The sequence below is a fragment of the Coregonus clupeaformis genome, chromosome 9 (assembly GCF_020615455.1).
Source record: "Coregonus clupeaformis isolate EN_2021a chromosome 9, ASM2061545v1, whole genome shotgun sequence".
In the NCBI taxonomy this organism is placed as follows: Eukaryota; Metazoa; Chordata; class Actinopteri; order Salmoniformes; family Salmonidae; genus Coregonus; species Coregonus clupeaformis.
In genome coordinates this window covers 16,341,062-16,353,506 of record NC_059200.1, presented here as the reverse complement: position 1 = coordinate 16,353,506, position 12,445 = coordinate 16,341,062, and the positions used below count along the sequence as shown (strand labels likewise).

Here is a 12,445-nt window from a genome sequence, read left to right as displayed (position 1 = left end):
AGACTGATAGCATGGTGTGTACTCCAGTTGTCAGACTGATAGCCTGGTGTGTACTCCAGTTGTCAGACTGATAGCCTGGTGTTAATTTCTGTTCAGTGATAGTGTGAAAAGGATGTCAGTCAGGTTGTTGTTGTTGTTCTCCATAGCAGAAATCCATCCACAGCAATGCAGTTATAAATTATCATATGCTGGATGGACCTAATATGATTTTGCATCTAACTGTTCACATGGCTCATCTATCATTTCCATACTTTTGTTTTGGATATTTTATTAGAATATCCTTGGTGGCACATGTTTGATCAAGTCACTCCTCCAATTTGATTCACGAATGAATGGTATGATTCCCCCCCCCGTTGAGCCGGATAGTCATTGACTGTTACAGTAGTTAATAAACTGAACCTGATGGGGACTGGTAGCTAAAAACTCAGAGCAGTGTGTTTCCCCCTGACCTCGCTCCTCCTCTCCTCAGGGGAGCATTGGCTGTTGGGTGAGGGACAGTTGGGATATATTAAATATTGAGATGGGGGTGGAAAGCCTTTGTGAATGACTTGTCTCAGGTTACAAGCCAGCCAGGCAGTGAGGCAGGCAGCCAGGCAGGTATGTGAGGCAGGCAGCCAGGCAGGTATGTGAGGCAGGCAGCCAGGCAGGCAGCCAGGCAGGTATGTGAGGCAGGCAGCCAGGCAGGTATGTGAGGCAGGCAGGTAGCCAGGCAGGTATGTGAGGCAGGCAGCCAGGCAGGCAGCCAGGCAGGTATGTGAGGCAGGCAGCCAGGCAGGTATGTGAGGCAGGCAGCCAGGCAGTGAGGCTCCTTTTGAAAGGTGTTCTGAATGCCTGTTGTCCCTCTCTCCCCCTCCCCTCTTCCGCATTGTTGCCATGGCAGTGTGTCGGGCCAGACCTGTTTGCCGACTGAGACCGCCAAACATCACAACAAACCGCAGTATGTGTAGTGGAGGAGGACAGTGACTATCATATTTTACACCTCGGAGGGCTCTGGTCTAAAGTAGTGCACTATAAATTAAAGGGTGCCATTTGGGACTTAACCCCTAAGTCATATTTAACATTTAGTCCATCCCACTGATTAGTGGTAGTGAATTTCAGGGAATGTGGGTCTAGAATATAGTTGCCTTTTTGATCTTGATTGTTCCCATTTCTCCTAATAGAAAGTGTGTAAATTGATTTTTTGTGTGTGGATTTGGTGATATTCTCCATGGTGATTCATGTTAGAGCTCTCAGAATCATAGAATAGCAGAATCCTCATCGCAGTGTAAAGTCAGAGGCTCACTGTCATGAGAAGTGCATTCCTCGCTTTGTTCTCTGCCAGAAACATGTTCTTAAGAATTTGGAAAACAAACTGTTTCGCAACACTCACTACTGTACACAATCAATTCACAACCTCAAACACTTCAATGTGCCACGTTAAATTGGTCCTGCATTTGATCATATCATACATGGGGTTATAGACGTACTCCTCACACAGTAATGTTATAGGGCCTATCCTCTCCTCTCCACAAGCATTCTGGTATTCAGGAACTTGTTGTCTCTCAAATCACAGCATGGCCATAGACAACCTGCCAGACAGACTGCCAGACAGACTGCCAGACAGACTGCCAGACAGACCGCCAGACAGACCGCCAGACAGACTGCCAGACAGACTGCCAGACAGACTGCCAGACAGACTGCCAGACAGACCGCCAGACAGACCGCCAGACAGACTGCCAGACAGACCGCCAGACAGACCGCCAGACAGACCGCCAGACAGACCGCCAGACAGACCGCCAGACAGACCGCCAGACAGACCGCCAGACAGACCGCCAGACAGACTGCCAGACAGACTGCCAGACAGACTGCCAGACAGACTGCCAGACAGACTGCCAGACAGACTGCCAGACAGACTGCCAGACAGACTGCCAGACAGACTGCCAGACAGACCGCCAGACAGTCTTATTTGATTTGTTTAGTATTTTATAGTATTTACACAAGATGGTCATGGAGACGAGTTGCATTACCAATAATCTGTCCTTTCTCCCGACGTGTGTGCTTGTTAACTTCCCTTGATGGATTTGAAACTAAATCACTGGTAGGCTATATGGAAACTCTCTAGGCCTTGCTTAGACCAATCCAATGGTTTTACATTTGTGGGGAGTAGTGAATGGGCACGTTCGAGCGGACACATTTTGTCTAGTAAGTGACCATCGTTGGTCACCGCCTTTCAAAGTGTGACTCAAACAGGGAACCAATTCTAATGCTACAGGGGATACAAATGAAAGTGATATGAGACCTTCTCTCTAACCAATGAATTGTACACCCATTTTATGTTTTCAGTTTGAGTGTATGATTTTGGGGTAACAAAGTTTATTTGACTTTTTTAAATTTTTTTTAATAAACGTTTATTAACAATAGCAGCTATGTTGACACTGCCACGTTGATCATAGCCTTGCTGCTGGAGGAAGGAGAGATGATTTTAGACAAATGAGTACTACACAGCAGGAAGGAATGGTAGAAGTGGAACTGCAGAGAGTGAGCGAGAGACCTTGCTTACTTAGTCAAATAAGGGTGCGCCCTACCTGCCTGCCTATCGCCTACCTGTGTCTAACTCTCCCCTTGGGTGTGGAGCTAAGGTACGTTCTACCGTACCTTACCTTTTTTGTTTGTTTGTTTTCACTTTTAGTTTTTTTTTTTAGTAAATATTTTCATAACTATTTTCTTGAACTGCCTTGTTGGTTAAGGGCTTGTAACTAAGCATTTCACGGTAAGCTCTACACCTGTTGTGTTCGGCGCATGTGACAAATACAAATTTGATTTGATAAAAATTGAATATACAGTGCATTCGGAAAGTATTCCCGACCCCTTGACTTGTTCCACATTTTGTTACGTTACAGCCTTATTCTAAAATGGATTAAATGAACATTTTCCCTCATCAATCTACACTAAATTCCCCATAATGACAAAGTGAAAACAGGTTTTTAGAAATGTTTGCAAATTTATACAAAATCCAAAGCAGAAATACCTTATTTACGTAAGTATTCAGACCCTTTGCTATGAGACTCGAAATTGAGCTCAGGTGCATCCTGTTTCCATTGATCATCCTTGAGATGTTTCTACAACTTGATTGGAGTCCACCTGTGGTAAATTCAATTGATTTGGAAAGGCACACACCTGTCTATATAAGGTCCCACAGTTGACAGTGCATGTCAGAGCAAAAACCAAGCCTTGGGTTCGAAGGAATTGTCCGTAGAGCTCCAAGACACGATTGTGTCGAGGCACAGATCTGGGGAAGGGTACCAAAACAAAAAAATCTGCAACATTGAAAGTCCCCAAGAACACAGTGGCCTCCATCATTCTTAAATGGAAGAAGTTTGGAACCGCCAAGACTCTTCCTAGAGCTGGCCACCCGGCCAAACTGAGCAATCGGGGGAGAGGGGCCTTGGTCAAGGTGGTGACCAAGAACCCGATGGTCACTCTGACAGAGCTCCAGAGTTCCTCTGTGGAGATGGGAGAAGCTTCCAGAAGGACAACCATCTCTGCATCATTCCACCAATCAGGCCTTTATGGTAGAGTGGCCAGATGGAAACCACTCCTCAGTAAACGGCTCATGACCGCCCACTTGGAGTTGGCCAAAAGGCACCTAAAGGACTCTGACCATGAGAAACAAGATTCTCTGGTCTGATGAAAGCAAGATTGAACTCTTTGGCCTGAATGCCAAGCGTCACGTTTGGAGGAAACCTGGCACCATCCCTATGGTGTTGGCAGCATCATGCTGTGGGGATGTTTTTCAGCGTCAGAGACTGGGAGACTAGTCCGGATCGAGGGAAAGATGAACGGAGCAAAGTACAGAGAGATTCTTGATGACAACCTGCCCCAGAGCTCTCAGGACCTCAAACTGGGGTGAAGGTTCACCTTCCAACAGGACAACGACCCTAAGCACACAGACAAGACAACGCACAAGTGGCTTCGGGACAAGTCCCTGAATGTCCTTGAGTGGCCCAGCCAGAGCCCGGACTTAAACCAGATCGAACATCTCTGGAGAGACCTGAAAATAGCTGTGCAGCGACGCTCCCCATCCAACCTGACAGCGCTTGAGAGGATCTGCAGAGAAGAATGTGAGAAACTCCACAAATACAGGTGTGCCAAGCTTGTAGAGTCATACCCAAGAAGACTCGAGGCTGTAATCGCTGCCAAAGGTGCTTCAACAAAGTACTGAGTAAAGGGTCTGAATACTTATGTAAATGTGATATTTCCATGTTTAAGAAATATATAAATTTACAGAAATGTCTACAAACCCGTTTTTGCTTTGTCATTATGGGGTATTGTGTGTAGATTGAGGGGTAAAAAACTATTTAATCCATTTTAGAATAAGGCTGTAATGTAACAATGTGGAAAGAGTGAAGGTCTGAATACTTTCTGAATGCACTGTACATGCCACTTCCACTCCATCCCAGACTATTATATCCTAAAGGTATTTTCTAAGGTGTCTACTGTCTAGGGGAGAGAGAGACATTTCACAGATTTTAGTGATGCTCATTATGATTTAACAACATCACGTAGGCATCTTCTTGCTTTATCACGTAAGGTGAGTTGAATTGTCCTGGAGTCCTTTTGTCACGTGGAAAACCTAAACTAACTTAAGTTGTTGTTGTGACAAAACCGATAGCTACCCTACTGATTTTGCTGACTCATCCTGTCTAGGGGTCTTAGTCCTAGTTACATGGTCTGTAACCTGACTTGATGTGTGCTTAAATGTGGGAAGTAAGTGTGTGTGCGACCAGGTGTTGAATGTATGTATCCAGGAAACAGCCACTTTTCCTTAGGTCCAGCTACTTCTTGACCTCTTGGTCGGCCAGTCCAAGCGGATTATTATTTGTCCTAATGGGGACGAAACATACGTACAAAAAATCCAAAAAGGAGTGCCCAAACTAACGATTCAAAAGGCCTCATGGCCACCAAACAAAACCCAGCAGCCTCACGGCTCTGCCAGCTGGTTATCTGACTGACATCAGCTGATGTGCTCGTCAAGGCTTCCTTCTAGCACAGCATTTGGACATGGTTGGTGCAGCCTCCTGGGGGTGTTGAAGTGTATCCTGGTAGTATGTTGCTAACACTAAACTACATAACGTTAGCAAACAAATTAAAAATATAAAGTAGCCTATGTTTTTTTATAAGCTTTGTAATGGGCCCAAAACACTTGTCAATCATTACCTTGTCTAGCGTGAAGAGGCTAAAAGACATTGGTGCCAAAAGGCTAACACTGAGTACTTAGACATTTTAGGTTGTTTGGCCATTACCCATTTTCGTGCTCTAATCTAACAAGACATTGAAAGCCTTATGAGTTAACTATATTATAGTGTGCTCTGTGTATTATGGTTAGTAGTAACCTAGACTATATAATGGCACAAACTGCTTACTTACATGTTATTGGCTCAATAAATACCCCAAGTTGGTGTGCTGCCATTGCCGTTTTGGCTTTGGCAGTACAGTTGAGTGGACACGGGGCTGGGAGGAGAAGCGTGTTTTTGAGTCGCGTTCCGTGGTTCATTTCCAGCCATTGGTTTCTCACCTGAGCTGGAATAATGGCATAATGTCGACATGGCATTTCTGACTGTGGTGTCACTGTGTGATTTTTATGATGTGTGTGTGATTTTTTTTTTTTATGATGTGTGTAGTTTTGGCATGGGGTTGCCTACAGAACAGCATAGTCACCTGAAGGGGCTGGCTGCATCCCAAATGGCCATCTACATATACCCTATATAGAGCACTAGCCCTGGTCTGAAGAAGTGCGTCTATAAAGGGAATGGGGTTCCATTTGAGACTCAACTGCTTTCTGTCTGTAGAATGCTTCTGTGTCAGGGTTAAACATGAGGAATGCGGTCGCCACCTTGCTGATCAAGCTCCATTACCACCATCTCCTTAAAACGGGTAGGGTTAGTGACGGGGAATGGAAATTCACCTGGAGTATTTGGCTATATTTAAACCTGTCGGCTTTCCTTTTTAGGTTTTACGTAGGTGAAAGATTGGGGAAATTTATTTTTCTTTTAGTTCTGTTTTTGTTTCCGTCTAGTTTCTTTTTGTGGACTCAAGGTTTTATCTTATTTTTTATAGCGAAAGCAACACAGTCTATTTTTTGCTCATGGTTATACACTACAATGTCATAAGTATGAGGACACCTGCTCGTCGAACATCTCATTCCAAAATCATGGGCATTAATATGGAGTTGGTCCCCCCTTTGCTGCTATAACAGCCTCCACTCTTCTGGAAAGGCTTTCCACTAGATGTTGGAACATTACTGTGGGTACTGCAGCAAGAGCATTCATGAGGTCGGGCACTGATGTTGGGCGATTAGACCTGGCTCGCAGTCGGCGTTACATTTCATTCCGAAGGTGTTAGATTGGGTTGAGGTCAGGGCTCTGTGCAGGCCAGTCAAGTTCTTCCACACAGATCTTGACAATCGTCTAGCACAAACTATGAAAAACAGCCCCAGACCATTATTCCTCCTCCACCAAACTTTACAGTTGGCATTATGCATTGGTGCAGGTAGCGTTCTCCTGGCATCTGCCAAAACCCAGATTCGTCCGTCGGACTGCCAGATGGTGAAGTGTGATTCATCACTCCAGAGAACACGTTTCCACTGCTCCAGAGTCCAATGGTGGCAAGCTTTACACTACTCCAGGTGACGCTTGGCATTGCGCATGGTGATCTTAGGCTTGTGTGCGGCTGCTCGGCCATGGAAACCCATTTCATGAAGCTCCCGACAAACAGTTATTGTGCTGACGTTGCTTCCAGAGGCAGTTTGGTACTCAGTAGTGAGTGTTGCAACTGAGGACAGACAATTTTTACACGCTTCAGCACTCAGCGGTCCCGTTCTGTGAGCTTGTGTGGCCTACCACTTCGCGGCTGAGCTGTTGTTGCTCCTAGACGTTTCCACTTCACAATAACTGCACTTACAGTTGACCGGGGCAGCTCTAGCAGGGCAGACATTTGACGAACTGACTTGTTGGAAAGGTGGCATCCTGTGACGGTGCCACGTTGAAAGTCACTGAGCTGTTCAGTACAGGCCATTCTACTGCCAATGTTTGCCAATGCATGGCTGTGTACTCTATTTTATACACACATTTGAAGGTGTGTCCTTATACTTTTGGCCATGTAGTGTATCTAGTATGACAGCACATGTATCTTGTGTATGACACGTGATTTCTTTAGTGTCCTTTCCCTGTCAAAGATCTAAGTGGACTTGACTGTTTAGTGTACTTCAAGTCCTCTGACATGCTTTGTTAATGTGAACTGAAACCAGTTTTGCTTTGGAAGAATGAGTTGGCAAAATAATTAGCAAGGATTAGTGGCTATTTCAAAATACTCCTTGATGAAAATTCTCTCTCTCCTCTCTCTCACTCGATCTTTGCTCTCTCTCTCTCCTGTCCTCTCCCCCTCTCTTCTCCTCCCTCTCCCCTCGCCCCCCATCCATCCCCCCCAGTGAGCGACCTCCAGACGTTTCTCCACCATGAGTCGGGAGCGAGTAGACTCCCAGGAGTCACTGGGGCCTGACGATGAGGTCATGCCGTATAGTGACGACGAGACGGATGATGAGTTGGACCCCGGCTCAGACGAAGAGAGGCCCCCAGGGGGGCCACAGGCTGAAGAGCCCAAGAGCGCCGGTAAGAGACTGGGAGCAGACACTAGAGAAGAGCTGCACACACACACACACACACAGGAACACACACACACACACAGGCAAACACACACACACACAGACAGACACACACACACACAAACACACACACACACACACATCCATTACATTTTTTGTCATTTATCAGAAGCTCTTATCCAGAGCGACTTACAGTTAGTGCATACATTTTCATACTGGCCCCCTGTGGGAAACGAACCCACAACCCTGGCGTTGCAAGCACCATGCTCTACCAACTGAGCTACAGGGGACTGTTTATGAGGAAACACCCTTAATAGTTGTGATACCACCTTCGATTCGTTTGGAAATATTCCAGTTTCACCATTCAGCTGCCATATTCTTCAGGTTTGCCAACTGACTGTCTGTTCTTCTGTTTCCAGAGTCTGGTTGGAGAGTCAAAGCAAATGACAGAGCCTTCTGTAACCTGCCAGAGTTTCAGAAAAAATACTTTTTTTGTCTCAAGAAGAGCAAATACGCAGTAAGTCCCCTCTCTCTCCCAGTTCCACCCAGGACTGCTGGTTCAAACCTAGGTCTTGTGCGTTAGGCACCACACGAAGACAATGGACTGAAACAGGAAAGCTGTAACCTGGAAATTGTTTTGTTTTCCGTTGTAAAATGGTTTAAAACCTTTTCAGTTCCATGCCCTAATGAACACCACCCTAATGAACACCACCCTAATGAACACCAGCCTCAGACTGAGTAAAACTAAATATTTACTAATGAAACAAGCTTTATTTTTAGGAGTAATGACAGTTGCTGGCAGGAGTGCGACCATAAAGGACAAGACTCAGGTCGGCAGAAACCTATCTCTGTAATGTGCTTAGGAGGAGCTCGACGTCGTCCCTTTAAACAAGCCCATATTGGAGTGTGGTAGCAGACAAAATGCCAGTGCTATGTTGAGCTTTTATCCTTTTGGATTGCCTCATACACCACTGTGTGTGCTATTACATACTTTCCAATGGCGGTAGTAGGTCCAGTGCATCATGGACAATAAGGAAGTTTGTTCTTTTATTTGATCAGTTATTCTGGTTGTTCCTACTTCCTCCTTACTGTGCTGATGTGTCTGTCATACCGGCCGGACCACTTTGTATATAATACAAAGATTCTTTATTACAGCTCCATAAAACACACAGACTCTGGGCTGAAAATAACAATGAGGTATTTATCAGATGCCGAGGTATTTTTTTTATCAGATGCCGAGGTATTTATCAGATGCCCAGGTATTTATCAGTTGCCCAGGTATTTATCAGTTGCCCAGGTATTATCAGTGACTGCCAGACTGTGCCAGGACAGGACTCATTGTTAGTCTGTGGTCTTTCCTTTCTGTGGCGATAGAATTTCTTCTCTTTTGTGTTCATTTACTTGTTAGTCACCATTAGACGTCATGTTACCACACTCCCTAGTGTCGATCATCAGAGAGTTAGCCTGAAATCAAGGCTACCATTTATGGTAATGAGGTGATACGAATCTCATTCAGTTGTCTAAACAAACAAACATAAACAAATGGGTAAATAAATATATTTTCCAACTGGTGACAGAAGTAGTTTGTTGTGTTTGGGGTCATCCCCCACATGGATAAACTGATACCACAGTGGAGTTGACCTGTATTCGAGGAGGAGTGCCACTGTTAACAGTTCGCCTGGTCCCAGATCTGCCAATCCTGCCAACTTCTATGGGCGTTGTCACGTCACAAACAGATCTGGGACCAGGCTAGTTAGAATGCTAACTGCAGGCACATTGTGGGACAAAGTACAGATGTCAAACTATGACTTAGGTATTTTGTGACATCTGAAAATAGCTCCGCTTTTGTTTGCAGCTATTGATTTGTTTGACGTGATCTGTGGTTGTGCGCTCTGCCTGCGGTAAGGCATTGGGATTGTGACACAGGAAATTCCCTGTACACAGTAGACACTCCCTTAAAAACCAACACCTCACCTGTTTCTTCGGTTAATAACTCTTCCTTAAAGGAACGGACAGAGCAAGTGTAGGTGTTTTTGTTTGTAACTAAATGTGGTTTTTAAATAAATCATGAAAATAAAGAGCAGAGAGGCTGGGCTACAGACATTCAGACACTCCCTTTCAGCACCACGCCTAAGCCCCGCTCTTATCCTTAATGGTACTTAACCTAAGCTGCTGTTTCCACTTACCCTTGGTTAAAGACTGCTCTTTATAAAGTCACTGACCACTACACCGGTGTCCTAGTCCTACTCTGCTCTTTTTAATTATTAGTCACGTTCTAGGACACATGGATGGCACTCTATTCCCTTATATACTGAACTACTTTTCTGCCCTGGTCAAAAGTAGTGCACGTTATAGGAAATAGGTTGTCATTTTGGACTGGGGTTTAGAAGAGTGGTTTTGTCTAATCGTGTCTGCTGTTTTGTTGTTTATGCGAATTGACATGGAAAGTTCTACCTAGTGTGACAGAGGGAGAGAGAGAGAGAGAGAACTGTTCCACCCCAGAATACCACACACACGGAAGATGTGTTCTAGCCGCACCTAGGGGAATGCACACACACACGGAAGATGTGTTCTAGCCGCACCTAGGGGAATGCACACACACATGGAAGATGTGTTCTAGCCGCACCTAGGGGAATGCACACACAACTACATTTATATTTTAGCTACTGTACTGGAGTGTGAATTCATTATAATAATTGGTCATTTAGCAGACGCTCTTATCCAGAGCGACTTACAGGAGCAATTAGGGTTAAGTACCTTGCTCAAGGGCACATCGACAGATTTTTCACCTAGTCGGCTCAGGGATTAGAACCAGCGACCTTTCGGTTACTGGCACAACGCTCTTAACCACTAAGCTACCTGCCGCCCCAGGAACCAGAGGACTGCCTGTTAACATAGAACTTCCCTAAAGTCTCCCTGATGTTAATGGCCATAATAGTCTAAACCAGTCTGTATCCGTAAAGCCTTTCTGTCTTCCCAGAAACCTTTAGTAAAAGCAGAGTTTGTATGTATAAGAGCCTCAAGTCTCTATATGGACATTAAAGTGGAGATTTTCTCCCTGTTTTGATTTAACCGTGTTTATGTACCTTTCTTTAGTTCATCTTCTGACCAAATGCGTTGTTGTTTTGTGCCCTAAGGGGAATGGAATCAAGACGTACAAATACAACGCCTTGACCTTCATCCCACTGAATCTGTTCGAGCAGTTCAAACGAGCTGCCAACCTTTACTTTCTGGCCCTGCTGATCTTACAGGTAAGTCTGCTAAAAACCGCTGCGTTTCAGCCAGCGTTGAATAATAACTGATTACAACGATCTTCAGCGGTAGACCGTGGGGTTCCATTTTTAGCAAAGAGTCTTCTGTCAGACATCCCAGATCATGCTACAGTACGGAAGGAATCAAATCTATACAATTTTGTCAGATGCTTGGTAAACAACAGGTGTAGACTAACAGGGAAATGCTTACTGACGGGTCCTTTTCCAACAATGCAGAGTTAAAGATAAATAAAATAGAAATAGTGACACGAGGAATAAATACCAGGTAATAACATGGCTATATACAGGAAGTACCAGGTAATAACATGGCTATATACAGGAAGTACCAGGTAATAACATGGCTATATACAGGAAGTACCAGGTAATAACATGGCTATATACAGGAAGTACCAGGTAATAACATGGCTATATACAGGAAGTACCAGGTAATAACATGGCTATATACAGGAAGTACCAGGTAATAACATGGCTATATACAGGAAGTACCAGGTAATAACATGGCTATATACAGGAAGTACCAGGTAATAACATGGCTATATACAGGAAGTACCAGGTAATAACATGGCTATATGCAGGGAGTACCAGGTAATAACATGGCTATATGCAGGGAGTACCAGGTAATAATATGGCTATATACAGGGAGTACCAGGTAATAATATGGCTACATACAGGAAGTACCAGGTAATAACATGGCTATATGCAGGGAGTACCGGGTAATAACATGGCTATATACAGGGAGTACCAGTACTGAGTTGATGCAGGGGTACGAGGTAATTGAGGTAGATATGTACATATAGGTAGGGGTAAAGTGACTAGGCACCAACACTCAAACAACATTTAAAAACGAAGCATTTGTGTTTAGTGAGTCCGCCAGATCAAAGGCTGAAGGGATGTCCTCTTGTTAAGTGTGTGAATTGGACAATTTTCCTGTCCTGCTAAGCACTTGAAATGTAATGAGTACTTTTGGGTGTCAGGGAAAATATATGGAGTAAAAAGTACATTATTCTCTTTAGCAATGTAGTGAAGTAAAAGTTGTCAAAAATATAAATAGTGAAGTACAGATATTTTTGACACCACTGTGCATCGGTGCTGCTTGCCGTGCGGTAGCAGAGAGAACAGTCTATGGCTTGGGTGGTTGGAGTCTTTAACAATGTTTTGCCCCTTCCTCTGACACCGCCTGGTATAGAGGTCCTGGATGGCAGGGAGCTGAATGATGGACTGGGAAGGAGTGAGCTTGTGTTGTTTTTTGTGATGCGAGCAGTTTAAACTAATTATTATAAAAAAATATATTCACATTTTAAATTTCTGCCCCCCTTTTCTCCACCAAATTCGTGATATCCAATTACGATCTTGTCTCATCGCTGCAACTCTCCAACAGGCTCGGGAGAGGTGAAGGTTGAGTCATGCGTCCTCCGCAACATGACCCGCCAAGCCATGACCCGCCAAGCCATGACCCGCCAAGCCATGACCCGCCAAGCCACGCTACTACTTATCACCCGCTCGCTTAACCTGGAAGCCATACGCACCAATGTGT

At 44.6% G+C, this 12,445-nt stretch overlaps 1 protein-coding gene across 1 annotated transcript in view; it reads left to right on the top strand.

Annotated features, from left to right (window-relative positions):
- LOC121573380 (phospholipid-transporting ATPase IC) overlaps positions 1-12,445 on the top strand; it is a 54,407-nt gene that overhangs the window by 5,521 nt on the left and 36,441 nt on the right. Inside the window, exons 2-4 of the mRNA XM_041885317.2 lie at positions 7,466-7,646; positions 8,059-8,156; positions 10,777-10,890. Coding sequence (XP_041741251.1) covers positions 7,493-7,646; positions 8,059-8,156; positions 10,777-10,890 — 366 coding nt within the window. The 5' untranslated portion in view covers positions 7,466-7,492. The remainder of the gene's footprint in view (positions 1-7,465; positions 7,647-8,058; positions 8,157-10,776; positions 10,891-12,445) is intronic.